This window comes from Hydra viridissima, unplaced genomic scaffold, assembly GCF_058129835.1.
Source record: "Hydra viridissima isolate aposymbiotic clone 2 unplaced genomic scaffold, HvirCarnegie_v1 scaffold_6, whole genome shotgun sequence".
Lineage (NCBI taxonomy): Eukaryota > Metazoa > Cnidaria > Hydrozoa > Anthoathecata > Hydridae > Hydra > Hydra viridissima.
This window is the reverse complement of record NW_028324305.1, coordinates 3,399,803-3,426,001: the sequence shown is the minus strand read 5'-3', so window position 1 is coordinate 3,426,001 and position 26,199 is coordinate 3,399,803. Positions and strand designations below refer to the sequence as shown.

The 26,199-nt window shown below is 28.3% G+C and overlaps 1 protein-coding gene and 1 long non-coding RNA gene across 5 annotated transcripts; one reads left to right on the top strand and one right to left on the bottom strand.

Moving 5' to 3' along the window:
- Positions 1-181: 181 nt before the first annotated feature.
- Positions 182-26,199, bottom strand: LOC145189736 (uncharacterized). 4 transcript variants are annotated; one of them, XM_090089709.1, is made up of 14 exons: positions 26,010-26,199; positions 21,057-21,134; positions 14,531-14,685; positions 14,172-14,387; positions 10,230-10,758; positions 7,506-7,706; positions 6,902-7,056; positions 6,671-6,821; positions 5,202-5,696; positions 4,422-4,692; positions 3,463-4,337; positions 2,547-2,708; positions 2,221-2,459; positions 182-2,146 (listed from the first exon to the last, which is right to left on the bottom strand). In XM_090089709.1, the coding sequence occupies exons 1-14, from the start codon at positions 26,155-26,157 to the stop codon at positions 1,823-1,825; spliced, it is 3,999 nt and encodes a 1,332-aa protein (XP_089945835.1). In that variant the 5' UTR covers positions 26,158-26,199; the 3' UTR covers positions 182-1,822. The 4 variants fall into 4 exon arrangements, 3 of the variants coding, with proteins under 3 accessions (XP_089945835.1, XP_089945836.1, XP_089945838.1); XM_090089710.1 differs by lacking the exon at positions 26,010-26,199 and adding an exon at positions 22,430-22,518; XR_016453130.1 differs by lacking the exons at positions 182-2,146; positions 2,221-2,459; positions 2,547-2,708 and having other exon boundaries at positions 5,202-5,692.
- On the top strand, positions 9,563-22,917 carry LOC149886656 (uncharacterized). Its single transcript, XR_016453131.1, has 2 exons — positions 9,563-10,020; positions 19,838-22,917. It is a non-coding gene; the product is annotated as an uncharacterized LOC149886656 (long non-coding RNA).

Sequence of the window (26,199 nt, the reverse complement as noted above, 5' to 3'; positions counted from 1 at the left end):
TTAAATTTGGATGCAAAGAACTTAAGCTTAATTAGAAACTTTAAATGAAAAAAAAGGGAGCAGATTCAGTTATTAAAATTATTTTTAAAAAGTCTGAACTTTATTTCAGGAGCTTGTTAGCTAAAAATGTTAAGATATGATGGCCAAATTAATAGGGAGAAAATACATAAAAGAATAGATGTTTATGGGATTTATTTAAATCTATTGTTTACTGCATTTAACAGTTACATGGTTGAACTTGTTATTCGTTAGTGTAATGAATATCTATTATTTTTAATCACTCAGACATTTTTTGGGCATCGAATCTTCCAGCTCGCGTACAGTTAGAAAAGGAATGGAATATGTGTCCATTACCATTTTTTAAAATTTGCTTTGTTTTTTTGAGGTTCGATCTTTGACTTTGTAATTGGCAATCTTCTATAGATTTTCGATTGGATTAAATTCCATAATTGGAATTGGTAAATTATCCAAAACCAAACTTTTACACATTTTGGCGTATGCTTCAGATAATTACCCTTCTGAAATTTCTAAACTAGTAGCATTTCTTCTTCGGTATATGACACACTAAATAGTTTTTAATGTCTAGATACACTAACTCATAATTCCTTCATTTCTATGAATGGAACAGACTCCATTCCATAAAAGCAACCCCACACCATAATATTTCCACCAACAATTTTTAGGGCGTTTAACCTTTTGCTATCGAATCCTAATACATTATAATTCGATTCATCACTCCACAAAATATTTCACTATTTTTCAAATGTCCAGCTGCGATGGTCTTTACAGAAAATCACTCGCTTTTTGATGTTTGTTTTAGAAAACAAAGTCTCCTTTTTTGAGACAACCATTCCTCTTTGATATTTAGTGAAATGCGAAGCTCTTCTCATTTTTCTGTTAAAATTTTATGCAGCTTATGTCTAAAATGTAGACAAATATTTTATCTTTTAACAAATATTTATATACCATATTATACTTTTTTATTTTGATAAAATACGTGATATGATAAACCACCGAAATGTTAAAAAAATCGTCGTTCTTTGTCTCCATTGTTGCATCTAAACAAACTTTGGAGAATAGTTATTTTTCCATTAAAAAAATTATTTCAAACAACTGGTTTGGTTATTAATAATGAACTTGTAATAATAAACGATTCAGAGAATGTTTAACAGTATAGGTCAGAATATCCATTTCATCTTTTAAAATAAAATAACATCCCTAATCTTTTGACCACTACTTTATGTCTAAATATATAAATTCTTTTAAATTCGTTTAATTCAAATCACTGATATAGATGATTGTTCTTTATTCGTTACTTTTTCGTTAAAAACCAAACGGCAATGCAGATTTTTTATCTTTAACTGTAACTGTTACTAACAGCTCAATGGCCCAATTTTTCTCCCTAATCTTCTAGTTTGGGCAGAAATTATCGCAATTAAAACCAAATAAAGGAACATCAACAACAACAATAAAAGTAACCATTTCCGCTCATTTTCTTTACAATCTTCACATAGCTTGTCGTGCGTGTCGCTCCAACAGAGTTGTAAAAATACGAGCAGAAAATTAAGAAATTAGATGCTGTTGACTTGTACTGCATCCCACGCAAGTATTTACACTAAAAGTGTATTAATTTCATCATGGTTTTTTTAATTAAATCTTTAGATTTATTTTAAAAAAAACTTATTTGCGTAAATACCGAATACATCCAATATTAGTGTTTCCGAGAGCGAATCCATATTTTTTTTAAATCCATATTTCAGAAGAACAACCTCCAATTAAACCAAATCGAATAAACTTTTACATTTTATTCCGCTCCTGTCGTTTAATAAATGAATCTAAAAAATGTTACTAATAGTGCAAGCTTAATAGAATGTAAGTTGCAATTATTTTTGCCTGATGATTTCAAATCAATCTTATTTGTAGTTTCTACATCAGTACCATTCACGATTATCATTACATCAACTTTAAAAACAGTGTAACCGCACACCACTTCTATTCTATAATTGGAACTGTCTGATTTTTTGCTGTCGCTTATAGTTAATGTCGACTGCAATAATGTTTTAGAACTTCTTGTAACTGTCCAAGATAACCGATCATCAATGTTCAGTATCTTGCTACCATTTTTCGTCCAAAAGATATTTTCCAGCTAAACGAAGTTTATACTCATACATTAAAAATCTATAAAATAAAAATTATGCATCCAGATGGATGACAATTTACCTGGAGTGGTGGGTACCCTTCAGCTATGTTTGCTCTCACTTCTAACATGCTTCCCTGCTGAGCTAAAATGGACCTCTTACTCACTGATATTGTTGGTTTTTCATACACAACAACATCGATGGTACTTTTGAACGAACAAAAATCACCGACCAACAGGACACTATAAGTACCAGACATTTTATTGTGATTTAAGTTAGTAAGCAATAGTCTTTTTCGTTGGTATTCCATATTCTTATAATCTGTCGATTAAGAAAACATGTAAACGCTCTTTCAGATTTGTAACCATGATACATACTCACACATGTTCTACATAACAACAATCTTACCCAAAAAAATATAGTTCATTGAATTTACAATTTCAACCCCCATATAAAACCATTTTATTTCTCGTATAAGATTGTCTGTATTGGTTCTTATTTCGATGATATCGCTTATGTCTTCAACTACCTCATGAGGTGAAGGTGTTACCCACGTGATACGAGGATAATCTAATGAAATAAACAATAATCTAATGAAATAAACAAAAAGGGGAAAATTATGAAAACATTTAAGATTGTATATATAAAAATGTAAAAATCATTTGAAAATTGAATCTGTAAATATTAAGTAAATTTATAATTCTGTTATTTTCAGTTTTTTTACTTAGTGAAAACGCTTTCATTTTAAACAACTTAAAATTATGCATAAATTGTCTTATATTGCCTAAGCAATATTTAAGATTGTATATAAAATCTAAGCATACAAAACATGAAAATATCATTTGAAAATTGTAAATACCATTGAATATATAAATATCAAGCAAATTTAGAATATTATTTTGATGAAAAATTTTTGAAAAAAGAAACTGGAGCTGTTTGGAAGATAGTAAACAAAAGTGTTAGAGAAATTTTTTAAGTGTTTCAGAAATTTTTTAATCAATTTTTTTTTTTTTTTACAAAAACGCTATTACTTAGCGAGAAGGACGAGATTTGATTTTTGTTTTACCAGGGACCCTCCAGGGTTTATACAAAACAATACTCCTTAGGTGTGCAAATTCTGAAGCAGATCAGAAAATGTGAAGAATAAACCCACTGGTCAATATATCATCTTCAGCGGATTGCGCCATAAACAAAACTATTAGATAGAAAATTGTTGCAGCTTTTTATAAAAGATTTGTTTTAATAAAATTCCACATATTGGTTATGGTTTAACAGAAACCTAAAATATTTCAACGTTTCGTTTCGTTCATTGCGTTTCACGTACCTTTGTAAACTCTAATCCTTGTCCTTTTACTACTTCTGCCTGTTGGCGCATCAACTTGAAACTCATAAGTTTTAGTGTGTGACATGCCAGCCTGCATGAAGATCAGCTTTTCTCTGCGTGTATAAAGCATGTCTTTGACATTTTTTTCATCACCGATTGGTATTGCTTTCTCTTCCTCCTCCATTGTTTCTTCTTTAATCCAACTCCAGGAGTAAACAAACAGATTCCAACCATTAAAGCTAACCTCATTAATTTTAATAGAAGGAACAAGCTCAAGATAGTCTCCTTCACAAACACCTATCTCACTTTCTAATGTAATGGTTGGCTTTGAGATATGGCGTATATCAAAGATTTGTTCAAAGTAAGACTTTTCATTATTATAAGAAACTGCATCACCATAAACTTTAACTCTGGGATAAAAATTTAACTTGCTAATGGGAAACATATATAAAAAAGTCAAAAAATGACCACTACCCCAAGGTTTTGAACCATACGGTGTAAAAAGCATCGCACAATCAGGAATATCTTCAGGATTTTCAGTTACTTTATACTCTTCGCAGTTTGTATATTCCAAACCACGATATAAGTTGTCTTTCTTGCTTATGCTAATTGGACTATTAAATGAATCTTTTTCATAAAAGTTACTTTTAGCTCGTAAAACATGCATAGAGTCTTCATAATAATCCACATAAAACCTTTTGCTGAATTTCAAAACACCGTTGAGTTCTACTCGCAAATCAATTAGCTTCCATAGACTTATTCTACTTAATTGAAAAAAATCTTTTTTATGTCCGAATTGAAGAAGATGCGTCTTTTCAATGTAGTCTGGAGAGCTGCAAGAAGTTTCACACCTTGCTCCAAACTGATGCGCTATTCTAAAACGAAAGAGTAAATTTAACAAGTACGGTATTGAAGCCTAAATTTAAAAAAAGCAACAATATTAAAACTTAAATGCTTACTCCTCTGCAATTACAACACAATCAACCGATGATGGCATATTGTTGTATGCAGCCCATCGATTGGTTCCTTTTCCAGCAAAAAAACGATTCCCATCATAGTAAAAAGAGCGATGACCATCTTGAATAGCTTGATCAAAACCATCCAACGACTCTTGCTGAATTCTAAAGTCTACAGCTCCCCAGTACTCTTCCAAATCTTGAAATGGGTGATGGAAAGCGGTTTTTAAAGGACAATATTTAACTGTTTCTGGGTAAACCAGCAGGGGGTGTGCTAAATAAACAGAACATATACTTGAAATCTCAACTTGGATTTCTAATCAAAATAGGATAAATACAATTCAGCCTTTACACCCTAAAAACAATGAAGGCATGAATTTATTCTCTCATAAAATTAGTGACTAACTGGTCAAAAATAAAATTTTTAAAAGCTATATCATTCAAAATTTAAAAAATTACCATCAAGGAGCAAAAAGTGTTATTTCTGTTATTGTCATGAATAATGATAAAAGTATTTATTTGAGGTGATATCTACAGCATTAATAAATTAAAATAAAAAAAGGAAACAAAACATAAGTGTAGTTCTTGTAGGCATGATTGATAATACTATGTTTATTTAAAATAATAAAGTACTAAAAATTTATGTTATTGTTGTATACAACTTATGCGGAAAGTATGTACTCTTGACTCTTTAAGATTTCTCATTTGCTAAAAGATATGTTCTGGTGAGTTTAACTACCCTTTTTGGGGAAAAAACTTAAGATTTATCTAATAATCATTTACCTAAATCAGCAAGATGTACTGATATAAAAGCTTGACGCTCAGAGTCTGTATAAAATATAGACGGACTACCACTAACTAACTTTCCACCACGATATTCAAAACCGGGATCCATTGTAACAAATGGCACAATGGATGGTCTTGTTAACACATTTATAATCAGAAATTCCCTCATCAAGATATGTTCTTTTGAATTTGAGATGAACACGTAGCATTGAAAAGTTCTTTTATAGAAATTATCTTCCAAGCGAACATCAACTTTATTGAATGGATTGAACAAACTAAATTTTGAACTATAAATGACCTCCCACCACTCATACTGAGTAACTATTTCGTAGATTGTTTCAGACTCATTCAAGCACGAAAGACTAATACTTTTAAGAGTATCAGGAACGTCAATTATTTTCAGCAGATAGCTGTTAAGATTAACTTCGTTGTCAATCATGCTGATCTTTACATTTTTCATGAATATTGGCTGCCCAACAGAATCAAAACTATCTACAAAACATCAAAAACTAAATTGCTTTAATCAGTATTATAGGTAATTTAATTTAATTGATACGAAAATTAGTTATTCAACTAAACTGTTTAAACAAATCACAAGAAGCTTTATACATTCTATTAGGAAAACTCTATAATACAAAAATTCATACGCATAGATAAAAAAGCATGTCATAAAAGACCAAAGAATATTTGGTATTAATAGCATGTATGCAATATGTGCTGCTTAAACATCTACATACTATTTATATATGTACTAGAAAATTATATATTTGCTAGATATAATTAGCAAATATAAATAATCGTAATCATATAAATATAAACAATCGTAATCATATAAAAAAACATTTTTAACCAAAAAAAGTGTAACAAACAAAAAAAGCAACAAAAAACATAAAATCTGTCAAAAACAGCAGAAATTAGGTAGCGCAACAAAAGCATGCTACAGAAAAAATGATGTTGGTATGTAATGCTAAATGGTTTTATGAAAAAAAAAAGGAAATTAATCAAAATAAATATTGTTAACTGCAGCTTAGAAAGAACCCAGATGCTGAAGTTAATCTCTCAGGTAGTCTTCGACCACCATTTCTCTACACATGGACATCAAAGTTTATTGATGCCGGTATAACCAAATACATATGGATTTAGTTAGCTCTACATGCCTGAATACTAAAATTTTTTAATCAAAAACATTTTGCCCTTGCAAAAAATATTATTTTAGAAACCTGTTTGGTAGATAACAAATAATTTATGTGCAAATTATAGATTTGCTTCCCTAATATATCCTCTAGTGTTATTTCTTGCATAACAAAAGAAGCAGAAATTATGAATTGACATGAAGTGTACCAATACTTAAAGTTGGAACTCACTAGAAGCCTAATTTAAAAAAAACCACTCTAAACATTTAACATGTAAATAAAGTTGAACTGTAATAACAAATTGTTTTGAATTTTTACAATAATATAACTCACACTTTGAACAACCATAAATTTCAACCCGAAAACAGTAAAACTGATCAGTTTCTTTACCAAGTGACTTGAATATAAATTTAATATACTGAGCTTCAATCCTTGGGTTTAGTTTCTGTCTTTTTTCCTTATCATTAGGGCCAAGCCTGTAAAGCTAAAATATAATTGAAATTTTTGAAAAAAAAAAAACAAATTTAAAAAAATGCTAAAAGAGATTTTTAAAAATGTACTCACGATTTTGTCACTTTTTGGATTATCTCTCATATACCTCCAGTGCTCTTCTATTTGGGCATACCTCACATAGTAGGATGAAACAGAACAATTATAAGCACCATAAAATCCTTGAGTTGTCCATCCATCAATAACACTTATGTATGTCAGCTTAATGCCTATAACAAAGAAAACAAAAAGCATCATAAATAAATTTTTATTATCTGACCCTATTATTTGATGTTGCTTGATAACTTTTTTAAAAAAATTATAAGATTCTATATATTATAGCTACAACAAAAGAAGATCTTTACCCTATTACCATTTATTTTAAAGTACTGAAACATGATGCTCCCAAAATTAACTTATGAATAGAGAGGCATAATTTAATTGAAAAAATGTGTAATTGTCAATCTAATTTCACTGTTTATCTTTATAAATCTCATTTCTAGTAATCAACATTTAGTTCATGATCAGAAAGTGAAAGAAATTAGTTCCACAAAAAACACATTACACTTGGAGATGTCAGGCCTGATGTTGAGGGCTTGAAAATTAATTTAGTGAATATGACTTTTAGCTAAATAATAAAAAAAACAACATCAAGAAAAATGACTTTGTTAATACTTACTTAACCATGGCTTTTGATCTCCATAATTTAAACTCTTTAGACACTTAAAAACTTTGTCATCATAACTCGATGAAAACCTTGCATTCTCAGGAGAATTAGATAAATCAGGGTTGTTAATATTACAATTGCTTGTGATTGATTCTGATGGTATGTAATATTTACTGTCAGTATTCTTCTGCATACCAAGTTTTTCACAGCAATCTGAGAGAAAATTAAGTTTACCTTAACAAACGGATTATGAGTACACACTTCTTAAAATATCATGTCACTTTATCTTGTATACCATTTTAACATTAAGATTTATCCATTATTTTGAGCATCATCATCCAAATGTCATATATAGTTAACTATCTTTGTGTTAAATATTTAGTTATCTTTGACAATCAATACATTTAAGCAAACTTACAAAGTAAAAATGCTAATAAAAAAAAAAAAAAAAAATGTTGATCATAAAGCTGGCAAAGTATTCTTTTCTTTAACTATGTAATGCTTTCCTTAGCGCCACAGATTCCATAAAACTATTTTAAGGCTAGATTAGCTTAAATTACACATTTTGGAATAGCTATGGAGAATACTTGATGTAAACTCCTTTAAAAATTACCCACCTGTATCTGCAATGATAAAACTAAGTCTAATAAATAAGAATTATCTCTAGTGCAACTTATCAAGGAGTTTATAAAGCAAAAAAAAAAAAAACTAAACCCTTATAATAAGTTTTACTAAATTTTCAATAGTTCAATAAATATATGTAGTAGTTTTATTAATATAGTAGTTTCTTATAAAAAAAGAAAAAGAAATTGTAGTAAATTATAATCTTTTTTTGAAAATGACAAAAAACACAACACTCTTTCATGTAACATACAGTCTGCTTCTATATAGAGTAAAATCTAATTGATGGAAATGAATGGTTCCAACACTTGACAGGAATGAAATGATTGCTCTTGTTCCATTTTCCTTTTATTGGAGCAATGATTTAAGTTCTGCAATTCAAAAGTTCTGGACAAATTATACTCTTTTAAAGAAATTTTCTGTTCATGTTTGTCTCAATGACCATCTTATCACTGTATTCAAATTTTCAATACATAGCTATTTGAATACCTTGCTATTTTTATTCATATCACCAGCTTATGATTCCTTATTTACATTTTATACAGATGATAGAAAAGTTATAGTTAACAAGATCTGAAGCAAGCTTCTGCAATTCATTGAACAGGCTGATTTGTAAAAGTTGTAGAAATGTTGGGCAGCTATGGTGTAACTATTTTACAATGTTATTGAATTATGAATAATGAAAAATATAAAACAACCTTAATATTGACATTTAAAATAGCAATAATATACACTATGTATTGAGCAAGACATAAAAGTGCAAATATACTAGATCTATAAAATATACTATACAAAAGTAATAAATTTATTGTTTACAGCATTGAAGCCTTAAAACTATTCTCAGGCAAGAAATCGGCTGTTGATTTAAATTGACTTTAAGATAATACTTATTTATTGACTTATTTTGTTAAAGTACAGTAATATTTCCCTGGTAGTTGTTAAACTGCATCTTTATGTAGTCAAATGGTATTTTTTTAAAAAGTTAATTACTAAACTGCAACTTACCAGCGAAATATCATTGTACTTTAACTAAGTAATTAAAGCACATGTAAGTTTTTAATTTTGGTTTAATTTGCTATCAAGACTTAATATAAGTTAATTTGGTGCAGGTCAAAAAAATTGAGGTTTCTTTATTGTCCCATTGTTAATCCCTTAAAGTCTCCACAAGTAAGTCCATAAAACTTGAGACTTAAAGATTTTTACTGTAGTAAAAGAGTATTTAATAGGCCGGGTGAATAAAAATGAGCAATTGCTTTTACTCAGTAATTGGTCAGCTTTACGTGAATAAAAACTTCAACAACTTTTCTTAAGTTTTTATTCACGTAAAATTGAGCAATTACTGAGTAAATTGCTTACCTTTACGTGAATAAAAATATGAGACAAACTGCTGAAGTTTTTGTTCACGTAAAGCTGACCAATTACTGAGTAAAAGCAATTGCTCATTTTTATTCACCCGGCCTAATGTATACACTTCAAAAACTATAAATGCTTTAAAGGTGAATTAGAAAATTTACATTCTTTTAATTAAAAAAAGTGGTTTCAAAAATCAATACAACACAGCAACACCAGTAACTGGCTATCTAAAGCAGATGCTAAAATATGTAAACTATGGATTAAAGCAACATTAAAGCAGCATTACCCTTATAAATTATCTTAAAGCTTATAGCATTTGAACATTCATAACAATTAAATTGAAAATAGTAACATTTGAAAATAATGCAACAGTTAAATAAAACAATAGTGAAATAAAACAGCTTTGAAATATTAACATTATATTAACTTGAACAAAGAAGACCGGTTTTTTGTTAAAATAGGAAAACTGACATTTTATAAGAGGTTTAATATAGAAAAGGAACTGAAGCAATCAAGAAGAAAAATAAGTAGCAACAGAAAATTCTTAAGCCAGGTTAAATTTTATCAGCTTTTACTTTGTTTTGTAGATTTTTTTTTTTTTTCTCTAATTCCATGAATTTATAAACTTTTATCTTTGTACCACTTTATTATATTTAAGTGCATTTATTATAAAAATACATAAATTTAGAACCCTTAACACTTTTCATAAAGAATGCTACATTTTGCAAAGAACTTTAGAAAATAAATCATAAAAACACATACCACAACTACAACTGTCTTTTATGAGTTTAAAGCAATCAAACATTAGGTATCCATCAACACTATCATCTACTAAATGAAGTACAAAAAAAGAACCAAGTAGATTTGATTCGATTTTGAGAGTCTTTTCCACCATGTAAGGATTACTAGATGATAGATAAAAACTGGCTACAACTAGATTATATCTTCTTATTTCAACTCCAACTTTACCAGTTTTATATTCACCTCCTATTAGAAAACTGACCAATGGTACATCAATTACAAAAGGAGGGGACTTAAGCAACCCAACATCTGTCAATTTTCCAACATTTTGGTTGGCCCCAAAGTATGGATAATTTTCATCACTTGATATCCACCATTTCCCACTAAATCCTGTAGGATATTTCAAGGTACCTCTTACAAATTTTACATCACCAAAAGTGGGTTGATTTTCAAATGCATTTCCAACAATTGTCCAGTTCATTAGCTTCCCATCTTCAAAATCAAATAATGTACAGCCATACAGACTTTCATTCAGTAATGGCTGGTATATCTTAAAAAAAAAACTTTATAACCTGGGATTAACTGAATTAGTTTCCAGGGTTCATTCATCTAATTTATAAAAATATATTTAAAAAATAAAACAGGCTGTAAACTTTTTAAACATGAAAATAAAAAAATTTCATAAAAATGAAAATAATTTTAACTTTATGAGATTGTCAAACACACAGAGAGTTAATGGAACAATGATGTTATTTCTTGTACAATTGAATTAAAGCTTGATAAGTTTCACACTATGCTCAGCAACAGTTAATTTAGGGGTGACACATGAGCTCCAAATAAAGTTTTGAAAAGAAGCATTTTTTCAAATCATAATTTTTCATTAAGAAAAAAAAATTTCTTTCAATTTTCTCAATTACATCTATTTTAAAAGCGGGTAAAAGTGTAAGAAAAAGAAAGTACAAGTTGAAAACTTTTTTTTAGCTACCCTCTTATTTCATAATCAATTTATAATCAATGCATAATGAAGTAAATAAAACTTCCTTTTTTCAAAGCATTTTTTTTCATAAAAATCTATTTAAATGTTACTGTCTTACCCTGTTGTTTGGCTCTAAATGATATATAAACATTACCTTTCAAATATGAAGAAAATTGGATAATATTTAGAGATTTCAAAAATATTTAGAGGTTGCAAAAATGTCGGTTTTTTTAATTCATGAAAAAAACTTAGAGTTTTCAAGATTGAAGAAACTTTGATTATCTTTACAGAATCTTCAAGCAGCAACAACAATACAGCTGAAGTAGATAGAGACTACTCATATCATTCAACTGGTTGAAAACACTAAGAAATTATGACACATGATGCTGTTGCCGTACCAGATAGAACATAATTATAAAGATAAACAAAAAACCTAGAAGATATCAGCCTCAGTCATTCCACAATTCAAAGATGGACAAACGCCTTCAGATAGAAATTAATAACAAATTGAATGAAGATTTTTCTTCTAATTTGTCTCTTGCTGTACTGGCATGGAACAGTCCATCAGTTCCCAGAAGTTTTACCTGATGTAGAAACAAATCAACTTCTAGGTGTCAGAAAGATACCTGTAAGAAATTGGAAGGCTCAGACAATGGCTGTTGATACACATGATTGAGATCTAGTAAATTAAGTGATTGCCATATGTTTTAACATAAGAAGGAGCAATACAGGAAGACTAAGTGGAGTTTGTGTTCTATTGGAGCAGGAGTTTAAAAAAATGTTTGGAACAGGATTATCAGTGATGATTTCCAGGCTGTAAAAAAGATGTAGGCGAAAAAATAATGATTTTGCCTTACATTCCAAAAGTTTAAAGCTCTGTTGCAATCTTTATATATTCATTAAACCTTTTCAAATATTACAGTGGCTTGCAAAAGTTTCTGACCAGTGACATTTTCTACTTTATTTTGTTTTTAAAAAAGACTAATGATTTATAATTATTGAGATGTTAGTATGAGATATAAGAATCAAAATAATATAGCCAAAGAACATTATTTATGTTTGTGAATACATTTACTACTTTAATTGTTATATAAACATGTGCAAAAGTTTATAGCCACTTTGTATAACAAGAAAAGTTATTAGCACACATGTTCTGTAATATATTGTTAAATTAATTTTTTACATTAATATACTGTTGTCATACCTTTTGCAACGACAACAGATGCACAATGTGGCGTTGACTCAATTAATTGATTAATGCAAACAGGTGGGATTTTAATCCCATTCTTCTTTCAAATACTTAAGTAAAACAGCTTTATTTCAATATCTGTTTTTTTTTAAATCTTGACAAACTAGCATTTTTCATAAGTTTTCCCATTTATTTGGTTTAAATCCGGTGATTGAGATAGCTAGCTTAAAACTCCCACATTTAAAGCAGTTAAAACTTGAAAAGATTAAATTTAGATTTATCTGAGAAAGCTACTTTTTTCCAAGTTTTGGTTGTTTAATTTAGGTAATCTTCAGCTAATTTTATTTAGGCCTTCATAATCTTTTTACTGATTAATGGTTTTTTGATACCTACACAATCAAAAAGCTTCACATCTTGTCTTCGTGTCACAATACTGCAACTAACATTAACTAGTTTTTCATCCTTTAGCTTGTGTGCAATTTGGGAAGTAGTTTTCTTGACATTCACAGTTGATTTGTGTTTAATGATATGATCTACTTTTTTAGATGTTTTTCTTGGTTTCCACTATGTGGACAAAAAATTTCCACAATTACAGTAATACTGTTCATTGTTGATTTACCTGTCAATAATAGTGAAGCAACTAAATGAGAAAATTTTTTTTCATTTGAAAATTTTATTGCTCACTCACAAATTTGAATTTGCATACATCAAGGCATGTTTATGCTCTCTCGACCTTCTATGAACTAAATATCAAAATTAAATGTGCCATTACTTGTAAATGCGTCTTTGAGCATCCTACTGTGTTGATGTATATTATGTGACTGGAAACTTTTGCAAATATAAATATAACAATTACAATAGTAACCACCTTCACAAACATAAATGGTATTCTTTGGCTACATTATTTTGGTTCTATGCATATACATTATGCTGCTTTATAAAGCTAAAAAAGTTTTTTTATTTTGTGGTTGGATCACTTCATCAATGCCCACAACAACCCAAAAGTTCATTTTGGACCCTTTTTTCAATCTTATCTAGGTTGAGCTGTGAGGGTTCTTCTCATGGATCATTTGGAAATCAAAAATTTTTTTGGTTACTTTAGTTAGCAAAATGAAATATAAATCCAATCTTAACTTTCATTTATTTCATTACTGCAGCAATTAAAATTTTATTTTAATACTTTTTGCTTTATTTTTAGGCATCCATTACACAATTTTCTCAGGTTCTCATTTTTTTAAGGGGTCTAAAGAACCATCTTAAAAATGAGCTTTGCTTCTTGCCCAATATTTTATTTGTTGCCCTATATTTTTACAGTCTGAGGTCATGTTCCTTTTAAAACCTGAACAATTAGAGTTCAAACAGCTTCCGAAAAATCTTGAAGTAGTAGGTGATTGCATTGAGAGGGCTGTAAAACAGGTTCAGGTATATTTTTTAAAGGATGTTTTATGTTTAATAAAGGATTTATTTAATGAATATTTAATAAATCCTTTATTAACCATAAGAACATACACTTAAAAATCTAATATAAAGGATATATTAAATGAATATTCTTTATTAGATCAATAAACTCTACAAGAAGAAGAAGAGAAAGAACATCTTTCTTGTAACTAACAAATTTAAGAGCAAAAGAAAGGGATAGATATACTGATTATAAAAATACTTATTTTTAAAAGCTGACTTACTCGACCAAAAAAAAAATTTTAAAAGAGCCAAAAATAAACTTTTGGATCATTGTGGAGATTGATGGATGTTATTAGATTAGTGATAACTTTTTAAAATATAAAAAAAAATTAAGTACCAGCAAACCATCTTCATAGGAGTTGTATTGAAAATTCCTAATAGCATAGTCATCAGCACAGCCAAACAACTCAACAAATCTTGTCTTATGAGCTTTAGTTCCTCGATAGCTTTTCACATAAATGCATATGTTTGTGGCAATTATTTCTGGATCAATAGGAACAAACCCATATTCTTCATATTCTGGTAAAAACTCAACTTCCTGAGTTTTATAGATCTAAAAAAACAAGAATCATTTTAAATAAAAATTTTGGCAACACATTTTTCTTTTAATAAACTCTCCATTAAACTGCTTTCTAAAAAGTATTTTACTGATGACGTCAGAACATAGAAATAATGCTAGATTTAAATTTAACTAACTTTTTGATTTCCATAAACATCTTTCTCATATTGCCAATCTTGGTCTATTGTATAAGTTATAACAAAAAGAGTTCCCATTTCTTTTTTAAAAGGTTGAGACACTGTAAAGTTTTCATAACTAGACAATCGAAAGCCTGTTATACGCATTGGAAAGGCTGAAATAAAATAATACCAATGGTAAATTTATGCTAAGCTTTTAGCATATATAAAAAAATGTTTATTTCTAAATTTGAAACATAAATTGTAGTAAATTATTTCATTTAACAGTTTTATTTAGTCATTATATCAATAAACTCCTACACCTTGCTCATTTATAGAAAACATTTTCATAGAAAAACAATTGGGATGATTTAATATATCAAAGCATTATTAAAATCATAGCATATTTATTTTATAATTATATTTCAAAGAGGTTTAGATGATGGTATGAGTAAATAAATGTAACACTTTGAAAGTAAAATTTGTCTTGATTTTGGAAATTAAAGTGGCATAGGGATTTTAAAAAAAAAACTAGAGGTTGATATGTTTGGTTTAAAAGTTATGACAATCCAAAGTTTAAAAAATAAGAGAAAAAAGTCACTTTTAGATAAAGTATTTTAGTATTTCTAAAGCATTTTAGAAATAAAAGATCAATGGTGAATTGGTTGAAAACATTTTTATGTTAAGTAATGTTAAGGAAATGTAAAAATTAATTTTTATCAGGATTTATTTCAGTACCAAAATTGGATTTTCCTTTAAAAAATGCCATGAAAACTGTCTCAAAAAGAGTTATTGAGGTCATAATAAACCTTATATGATTAATAAACTAAAAGATGGGGGATTAAGTTTAATTTATTGTTTATGTCAATTGCATTAGCCATTTTTGAGAAACATTAGTTTTAAAATTACCATCTCAACATTTAGATTTAAAGTAAAAAAATGGTATACAATATTTTATCATGATGTATTTCTGTACATGCTGGCTCTCTTGGAATGCCCTCACCTAGCACAGCTTTTATAAAATGATTTTCCTTGCTCTATTCCTCTGCAACAAATGGGTCAAATCACAGCAAACATCAGATTAGCCAACTTTTTTGTTTTTCTTTGTAACTTTTTCCTGAAGGGTCTCAGATTAATTTTTCCCTAAAGTGCATCTTTTTTTTATACTCAATTCCTTTTTCACTCCATAATTTTAAATCATTTCAATTTCTTCAACTTATATCAATCAAATTCTAGCAATGGGCAAGAACCTTGTGCAGTTTTGGAGCTGTACATGTTCAATACAATTCTTGCAGAAATATATCTTTGAAAAAATTTTTTTAAATGACATTGCTTTTAGAAATGTTAAAAGAAATAAATTAAACTTCTCCACTATCTCATAGCCTATTTTTTTTATATGTGGTCTGTAATTACTTTTTGATTTGCATTGTTATGAAGGTTTCTGACAACATTTGTTATTTTCTTCCCCTGTCCTAATGAAGGTGCAAAATCCCATATTATTCTTGTTCTTAAGCTGATAGTTCCTTGTTATTTCTTTTTTTTCTACTTCCACAAATGATACTTATCTGATTCTGTTCAGGTTAAAACACATGAAACCATATGGAACTTCATTAAATAATCGAAATTCCCCTTAAATTCAAATTTGCAATTGGACTTGTGGTTTTGCCATGTCTAGGGTTAAAAAAAGAAAAAAAACAAGCCTGTTTTTTTCCTAATTTAACTAGCCTTAAAAAATTTTTTTTTTTTCAATTAAATTGTTATGTTAACATTAAATTGTTATGTTTTCAACTGAACCTGACATACTTTTTTTTAATATAACATATTTATCAAAATTAAGTCACATTTTGAAATAATTATTGATATCTTTATTTACCTTTGTTCACCAAATATAGTAGACAAGTTAGAATAATCTAAAATTTTGTAGCTAACTGTGTTTTAAAGCTTCATGGAAAACACATTAGCTTGCTCACAATTTACCCCTTGAAAATATTGGAAACTTGCAAACAAATCAAAATGTTAACAGTAAAGAGCAGTTAAAAATAACTTATTCTATGAAAGAATAAGACACTTTCAAACTTTAAAATCTATGTTACTCAAAAGTTGTAAAATGTGATGTCTTTTTTCCCCAGTGAATCTCATATATATGTAGTTAGTTGATATTAACATTTTTTAAGGGAAATGTATTAGTTATAGTAAAAACAATATTGATTAATAAATGCATAGCGGTTAGTTGTTAAATTAGCTGTAAATTTATAAAAGAAGAAATGCACAGTGTTTAGTTGTGGAACTAGCTGTTAATTTAAAAAGTAAATCTAGTTCTCTTTTTGCAAGTAAAGCTGTTTTAAGTATTTCAAAGAGAAATAGATTAAACTTAACAAAAAGGATACTTAATAAATTTTTTCACAACTTCAGTCATTTCCATTGTTGTAATTGTTAGGTTTCCTCAAACAATACCACCAAGAAATATTTTGTGCATAGATTTAATCCCTCTGCTTTTAATGAATCCATCTTCAACTGCTTATTTTCTCACATTGCTATTTTGATGAGATACAAAGATGTACCACCATTTATTTAAGATAACCAAGAACCAGATAAATGTTAGAAGTATTGCTGCCTAATTTGTTAGCAACTATGTTTACCTTAAGATTGTATTGATAGTCACTATGTTCAACAAAAATTCCAACTTTGTTTATAACTTTTATATTAGAGACTAAAAATTTGACACAAAACTTGAACAAATTTGGATTACCTTTTATATTAGAGACTAAAAATTTGACACAAAACTTGAACAAATTTGGATTAACTTTTATATTAGAGACTAAAAATTTGACACAAAACTTGAACAAATTTGGATTTTGGATAGTTCTTAATAGTTATTTACTTGCCATTTCTAACCAATACTTTATCTTTCTGGATACTGTGATTTCCTTAGCTTTCTGATCAGAAGTGGTATCCTGGAATATGCTTATGAAATCTTTCTTTCCAAATTTTAGAAAAGCATCTCTGTCTCCAAATCTAGCTTGTCTCAGTTTCATAGTCTCCTAATCTAGCTTGTCTAATATTTTTAACATTATTGTCAATTATGAATGAGGATAAACTATTCTTTGCAAAGAGACATTCTTTTACTATTGAAGCTGTCTTATTTAACTACTCAATTATTAAAAGATATATGTTATATGAATATAGTGAAAAATATACTATATACAAAAATATAGTGAAAAATACATTTCATAAATAAGAAAATAAATAAAAAGTTTTGAGCTTAAATGATGCAAAATAGTAAGTTATAAGCTCTTATAATAGGCCTAGAGGAATGTTCTTCCACCATATTCTTAAGAATGTTAGAGGTTTTCCAAGAATTTTACATAAAATATGTGTTATATAAAATTTATAATTTCTAGGGATGTCATTTTTGGTATTACTAAGTGTCTGCCACAGTAATCAGAGGATTTAGGGAGTTCTTTTAATTAATAAAATTTAAAAAACTTTTTTTCCAAAGTAGTATTAAAATATCTTCAAAAAGTGGCAAGTTAACTACTTTTAGCACTACTGCATATTTGATGCTTTTTAACATGATAGTACAAAACTAGTTAAAGTTTTTCATATAAAAACGTTTTATTGAGGCTCTAATTTTATTTAATGTGTTAATATAACCATGATGATTGATGACTGATGATGATCATGATCATGATCATGATCATCATGATCATCATGATCATGATCATCATTATTATGATGATGATGATGAAGATCATGATGATGATCATGATTAGTATGATGATGATGATCATGATAATGATCATGATGAAGATCATGATAATGATCATGATGATCATGATACATATTAATTAAAAGACAATAATCATTTTGATTATGATTTTTTTAGTTTATACAAATAATGAATCTTTATTTTAATAATAAACTTTAACTCAGAAATAGAATAAAAATTACACTGTTTACTGGCGACACATTGAAATGTTTATAATATTTAAAACAATCTTTAGGATGTTAAAGAAACAAAAAAGATAAACAAAGAAAAAAAGTTTTAAATTAAACAAAAAATGTTAAAATTGATTTGAGACCATAAATAATATCAACAGCTATACTATTGTAATAAATAACTTTTATTTATTGTTTTTATCTCTTTTAATATTTATTTTGTACACACACAACTTAAAATTTATTTGTATTCTACCTTGACAAAGAGAACACTCCATTTCTTTAAATCACGCTTTTTTCAAATTTAGTTCTTGTATAATGAATGGTGACAATTTATGCATATATGTTAATGAGTTTTAAAAACTATGAAAGTCTTTTGAGAGTGTGTCTCAATTTTTGTTTTGTGAAATATTTTTTAAATTTATATTTTTCATATCACATAAGGAAGTATTAACTAATACCTTAAATGTGATCTATGTTTCTGAACTGACCTTTGTTCAATATGCAATTTTCTATTTCATTACACTTTTTATCACATAACATTACTTGAGGTAAAACACTCTCTATTTTGTGTAAGGAATATTTCAAGAATGCACAAGACATCAAATTCTTTAGTGACAATTCTATAGGATAAAATAAAGCTAACTATTTGATTTGTTTTTTTGTTTGTTTTTTTGTTTTTGTTTTCTTTTTTTTCAGATGCACTTCATTAAACATTTCCAATAATTGTGGGTCACATTCCTCAAAAGAGTGCACTTCTACCTAAAATATGACATAGACTTGTAAATAAAAAGTCAAGTGTTATTGAGATAACACTTGATTTGTTACTCTATTTTAGTAAAAAAGCCACAACTACACAATGTGGTGTACATGATTAGATAGACTTCAAGGCATTTACAGGATTCTAAAAATCAACACTTAAGGCTTAATTTCTAATACAAACATGATTTATTAAAGAGATTTTTTTCACATTGGACTCTAATGATCATGAGTTACTGTAATCAGTATCTTAAACCACAAGAGCTGCTGTTACAAATAGCTACTCTAGCAGCTATTGGTAAAGAACCAAAACTCAGTTTCAATCTCTATCAATTATCACAACCTCTATCAATTAGCACTGTCAAAACCTTAAGCATTTTAGCTGCACTATAAAACATATTATTTGAAGAAATACCGTGTGATGACACAATCCCTGACATAATTAGGGTATGTCATATCTGAATGATAATTAGATTTTGCTATCTATTTTGTGATTTAATATTTGTGCAGATTTTAGGATATGGGTATTTCATTACATGTTTTTTTAAAGGCAATTGTTTTGCTCTTATATTTTTAGCAAAGTTTATCTGTATTTCTAAAAACCTTAAACTATCTTTTTTGCATTTTTAGTGTATCATATGGTCTATCAGTTGAATAAAGGAGAAAATTCATTTTGAAGATTTTCATTTTTAAATGGAAGAACAGGCTAGGTCACTAGGCAACTGTTTTTATAAAAGCTCAGAAAATCATTAAACTTTATTCCTATTGTCACAATTATTTATGCACAAAATATAGATAAGGAAAAAAACAATTTTTAAGAAAATTTTAAAAAAAAATGTAATAGCTTGCTTGGTTTATAAAGACTATTTTTCACTACAATTCATTAAACTTTAAAAATTGATTTTCTAAACTTTACTTTTTCATGACATTTACATTTTTTATTGTGATCTTAACATACATACGTGTGTATATCAAGGACTAGAATGAAAAGACATTTAAAGTTCATTTTTTGACTTTGTTAGTGGAGGTAACTATGACTAAACGCTTATTTCACTGAACTACATTAAAAAACTGTTTATTTTAATGATTTTAAACAGTTTACAGTAACAACAAGTTATTACTGTAATATTGCTTCTACTGACTCAAGACATGAAGCAAATTGTCTTAAATGCATCTTAAAGGCTAAAAAAGCTTTGGCTTCTATGGATTGTCTATACACAGAAAATTCCCCTTCAATTCTTTTTAAAACTCATCATGCAAAACCAAATCAAAGCTAACAAAAAGCAAATTCTTACAGATAGCAATTAGCTTTTCTGCGGTTTGCACAAGTACTCTTTTGGTATTATGGGCACACAGAATTCTTTTGGACCCATGACATTTAAATGGATCCAAAAATTATTGGAGATTATTTGATTTTTCATTTTGCACAGTTTGGATTAGGTCTGAGACTAAAACCTGTCCTTTTTCAGAATAATTGATAAAATGATGCTAGTTTGTAAACAGGGGTAACAGAAAATATGAAGCTTGGTCAGCCATCCAAGTATTTCATCATGAACCAGAGAATAGAAGTTGCCATGGATTCTGGATCATTTTTTACAATTTTGTTTAAACTCCACCAGAATAAGCAACTGTTGATAGAAATTTAAACTCATCAATTTTTAAAACATTTTTCTGTGGATTATCTTTTACTTTTTCAATGTTTTTTTTTATACCTGATTATTGTTAGTGGCAAAAATGATAAACTGTAGCTTTTTCTTACTTGAAAGTATTAGGAAATCATGAAGTTGTTCCAGTTGCAAAACAAACAAAAAGTTTAGATATTACTTAAACTAAGCAAATTTAAACTTACAAAATCTAGCTAACCAACTAGAGTCATATCTCCATAATGGATCAAACCAGATCTCTTGCCAAATAATCTTCTTACAATCTGGATAAATAAAAAAACTATATTAATGAACTACTTCATTAATTTTAATTTAACCTTAAAGTCAGTTATGAATAATCTCAGTGATGCTTTCAAACCCAGGCAATAATTCAAATACTTTTGAAAAACTAAATAACTGAAATAATAACTGATATAACTGAGAGAAAAAAAGTGAAAATGTTTTCAAAAAAAAAAAGACCTTTTTTTTGCTTTAGAGGGTGAATTTCTCTTAAATAATTTCTTCATCAAAACATTGTATTTAAAAGATTTTTATTTTTAATAAATTGTTTTGATGATCATAATATACTGTTCTATGTATTATTATTTAAACTAAAAATTATCCTAATATACAACTTACTAATGATAACTATAAAACTAATAAGATTGCAATATAATGCACACATTGGATAGAATTGCATAAAAATAAAAAATGTATTTTAAACATCGAACCAGTTTCTTAATTGTAGAACCTTAATTCCATAACCCTTATTAATTTTTATAAGCAATAAATTCTTTTTTGACTTGAATTATCTGCATTGCTGAACAACATTTAGCAAGTATTGCTCTGTTCTTCTTTTTTAGTCAGTATTAATAGCACATTCAGCACAATCATTAATAACTTGCAATCCTTTAACTTTAATTGTGCCTTACAAATTCTTTAATTAAAGATCACAAGTGTTTTTTTATCACTGCAGGCCAAATATAACAGTTCTTCTTGTAATAACTGTTCTATTAACATACAAGCTCCTGAATAAACCCAATTGTTGGTGGAAGTTGCATTAAAATAACTCTAATTGTTCCTTTATTTTTCATTCCACAGACTTGCTACAGTAGTCTCAGCTATGCCTGCTCCAGTTCCTTTTGATAGTTTTGGAAGACCAAATAACTTTTAAATGTCTTCAACCATCACTATATATGGCCAAGCAATCAACTTTTTTTTATAATATTGGTGATCTGGCACCAATTCCCCATCCCAGTCTACAACAAAGTTAAGTAAGTTTGGATTGAACTCTTACTTATCCTTTTTTGCAAAGTTTTTCACATTTTATCATCTAGCTCTACAAACAGTGGTAGATTATAGTGTTAAACTAATGTTGTTTGTTAAATTTGTATCTGAAGTATTAATGGCTTTAGCCCAAAAAAACCATAACTTCCTTTGTTACAAAACTTTACTTTTATGTATAGAGATGTTTATTTTGACAAAGATAATGAAAAATCTTGAGTAAGTTTGTTTTGTTGAAGCAGTTCACTTTTTAATATATCCAAAGTAAAAACAATTAAATAATTAGTCATCTTACTTTAAGCATTTTCATATGAATTTTTATTTTGTTTGATATTTTCTAAATATAAAACGATGTTTGTAAACTATTGCTTTGATTATTAATAAACAAAATTTATGAAATAGAATTTAAGTCTAACTTTGTTGGCTGTTTAACTTAACAAACCATGCACAGAAAAACTTAACAAATCCACACCTCAGTGTAAAAACCCATATTACTATCATTTTCATTTGATTGGAAAATTTACTTTAAAACAACTGAAATACAAATTACTCAGTAAATATGAACTGTAACAACAAAATATATCATATACTATTATTCTTATTTTGCTTTTTAAAAAATGCTTTTTAAATTTCAGCATACAGTATCACTCAAAACAAACTATGTGAAACTGTCAGTACTAATGACTAATAATATAAATATTTTCAAACTTGCGAACTATATTGTAATGTAACTTTATTTTAAAAATTGTAAATTTATCATTTTGAAAAGAAATAATAAAAAGAGATGAAGTGTAATTTTTAAGATTGCAATTGATGAATATCAAAAGTTCTTTAGTTCATTTTTATATTGTCCCCATGTAAAAGGTTTTCAATAAGGTTTTTTCCATGAAGAGTGAATTGCCCAATGCTTAATGCATTAGTTATGATTAAGTTGCTTTAAGAAGACAAAAGATAACAATTTAAAATTTTTTTTTTTCTTTTATGGATTTTCTAGTATATTTTTTCACGTGTAATTGCTCAGACTCACAATACAAAGAGTTATTATTCGAAAGTGACATATTTCCAAGGTCGATAAAAAACGATTAAGCACAAACGGTTCAAACAAAAGACGTCAATCTACGACCATTCCACTACGCGGAAAATTTTGATTCAAAATAATAAGTATAACAAAAATAAGCACAAAAATGTATTTTTCATATGCAAAATCGTTATCTCCAAACAAAGGGGAATTTCATACCAAATATAAAGTTAACTTATTAAACCAAGAAACTTTATATGCAATGTATGAATTTATTGTAGAAGCCAGTTATTTCATCGAATAATTATTTGTAAAAAATCTTGTAGCTTCAAAAAACGATAAATTTTTTTAAAACAGAATACGTATGCTCTTTGAAAGATGGGGAAAAGTCGTTACTATCGATGGATTTTGAATAAAATACATATTATCAATTTCTCTGAATAAACCTTTAGAGTTATAATAAAAATGTTCAAAATGTATTTGTACCCTTAAAAGTTTATAAGTATTTATGCATTTCATGTAAGGAATCCGAAGAATAGGAAATTTATTCAAACATATGTAAGGTTTCTAAGCAACAATAGTCTGGTCTGACGATTTTTATCTATTTAGTGATGACCAAAATCTTGATCTGTTATTTCAACTCCTCATTCATGGAACAATCCTAAAGGCATAATTTTGTGGTAAATAAAATCCTTCTGGTAATAATGGACATCAATGGGTGCAATTGACTTAAAACACTAAAACAATTAAGAAAAGTTAGAGATGTGGCCTAATGGTACAATTTTATTTATCAAGCTATCAGTTAATGATGTTATGACTTGGTATTGTAGGCAAAGGTTGTCCTGTTAGGCTGACCTTTAGGCAGTGATGTTACTGCAGTGTGCTTAAACAGCTTTAGAGTTTTTTTGCAACCAAGCCCTTTAAATTTTCCCGACATGCAGGCTGATTACAGTTGTGAGATAAGCTCTTTCCAAAAGCACCAAGGCCTTAGCTGCATCTTGTAAGCGATGATTTTTTTTCATTTTTGGGTTAAAGAATTGAACTCATCTCATTTGTAAACGCCCAATCTTACAAATGACGCAGTAACACTGCTCTGATATTTATTGATATGAAGTCAAGCAACACTGTAAAGGCCATATCTTTATCTTCGTCTTTTCTCCTCATAATTAATCGGCAAGCTTTACAAGGACCTTGTAGTATACGGACAAGAAAGATTGATGGTTGTTTGATAAATGATATCAGTCCTGTTGGCTTGAAATTCTGTCAGTGGCTTTGAGCATCTTCTCATGCGCAACAATCACACACCTTTCCTATTTTCATCATGATTTATAGGCTGATTAGCCATTTTGATTCTGAATTTTTCACCTAATATGGAGAATGAGCTTTATTTATTTCAGTAACATGACATTTGACTGATTTTTAGCGGGAAATAATGACGCTTCACCATGAATATGGTTACAAGATGGTCCGATGCGATTAAATGCTATTTACGCCATCTTTTGTAGATCCCTCAAAACTTATTTGTACCTCCAATAATATCTCTGGAAAATCGTAATCTAACCCTATTACCATTTTCATTTAATAAACAATAAAGTATTTTATTGTGTGAAAAGGTTTAAAAGTCAAGTCCTGGGAACAAGAAAACAACCGATTGTATACTCTTAAGAATGTACAGCACATAGAGAGTAATATTAAGGTTTGGGGAGCTATGTCCTGGCATGGTATCAATCAGCTGTTCAAAATTTTTGGAAAATTGGATCAATAAAAATACAAAGATATATTACAAAACTTAACGGAACCGTATTTTGACGATAACCTACCTTTTACTATAGTTTTAATCTACAACAATTACCCAAATATTTTTATAGAATGGCTGCCTAAAAGTCCCTATCCAAATCCAATTTAGAACATATGAAACGATATTGGGGTGGCTTTACGAGATAAACTCTAATTTTAACGTCTTTCTTTTTTTTTTTCTTTTTTTTTTTTTTGGGAGGGGTGGGGGTGAGATCAAGTCTGGAATGCCACTAATATCAAACTATGTCAAAGGCTTGTTAACAGAATGCCATCAAGATGCACTGAAGTAATAAAGAATGAAAGCTAGCAAACAAAATATTAATGTTAGTTTTAATGTTTTGATGTAGACTTTTATACAACACAAATATTTTTGTTTGATCTGCTATTTTTATGATCATAACATTTCGTTGTATTTTGTAAACTTTTTAAAAATTATTCATCAGTTAAAAATGTAATTGAATACATTAAAAGTGTTCCTATACAAAGTTCATCATGAAAGTGTGGTTCTGAATCTTAGAGAAATATTTGCCATTGTTAGAAAATAAGGAAAGGTATCTAGGTACTATAAATTTGTCAGAATATAATTTATTTTTATTCCTTTTTAAGATTATAACGTTGCGATACTCTTTTTATTTTTCAGTCACTATTTTGTGGTTTTTCCTACATAAAGCCATCAAGAAAACAACGAGCCTGGAGTGAAAAGAGTTTTTTTTACATAAATTATCTACTTTTTCCTCATTTAAGATAAAAGAACATGATATTCCTCCTCCTCCTCCTTCACATAAACACTTTTTAGGTCAAGATTTATAAACTACCTCTGAAAGTACCTTAATATTGGTTGAGGATATGTTTTGACGAATTTTCCATTCAATAAAAGATTTTTCTCTCCGCTTTCTTCCTTAAATACTTATAAATAGAATAGCGAATAATCCGACATTAAATCAAAATACATTTATGGAAAATTCAATATTTCTTAGTTACCAATCGCAATCAACCTTCGTTTCATTGTCGGTTTTTTTATTTATTTATAATAAAAAGTAATAACATATTTGTATCTTACATCTCCAATCTTTTTGAAAAGAGGATACAATGCTCTCACGAGGCTTTTCGCTGTTGAATGTCCTGTATCTGTACAGATATTCATGACGATTCATCTGTGCTACAACAAAAGCAAACAAAGAAGTATAAAAAATTAAATTCCATATCATTTTTCATCACTTTTTCGTTAAACTTGAAATAAATTTCAAAGA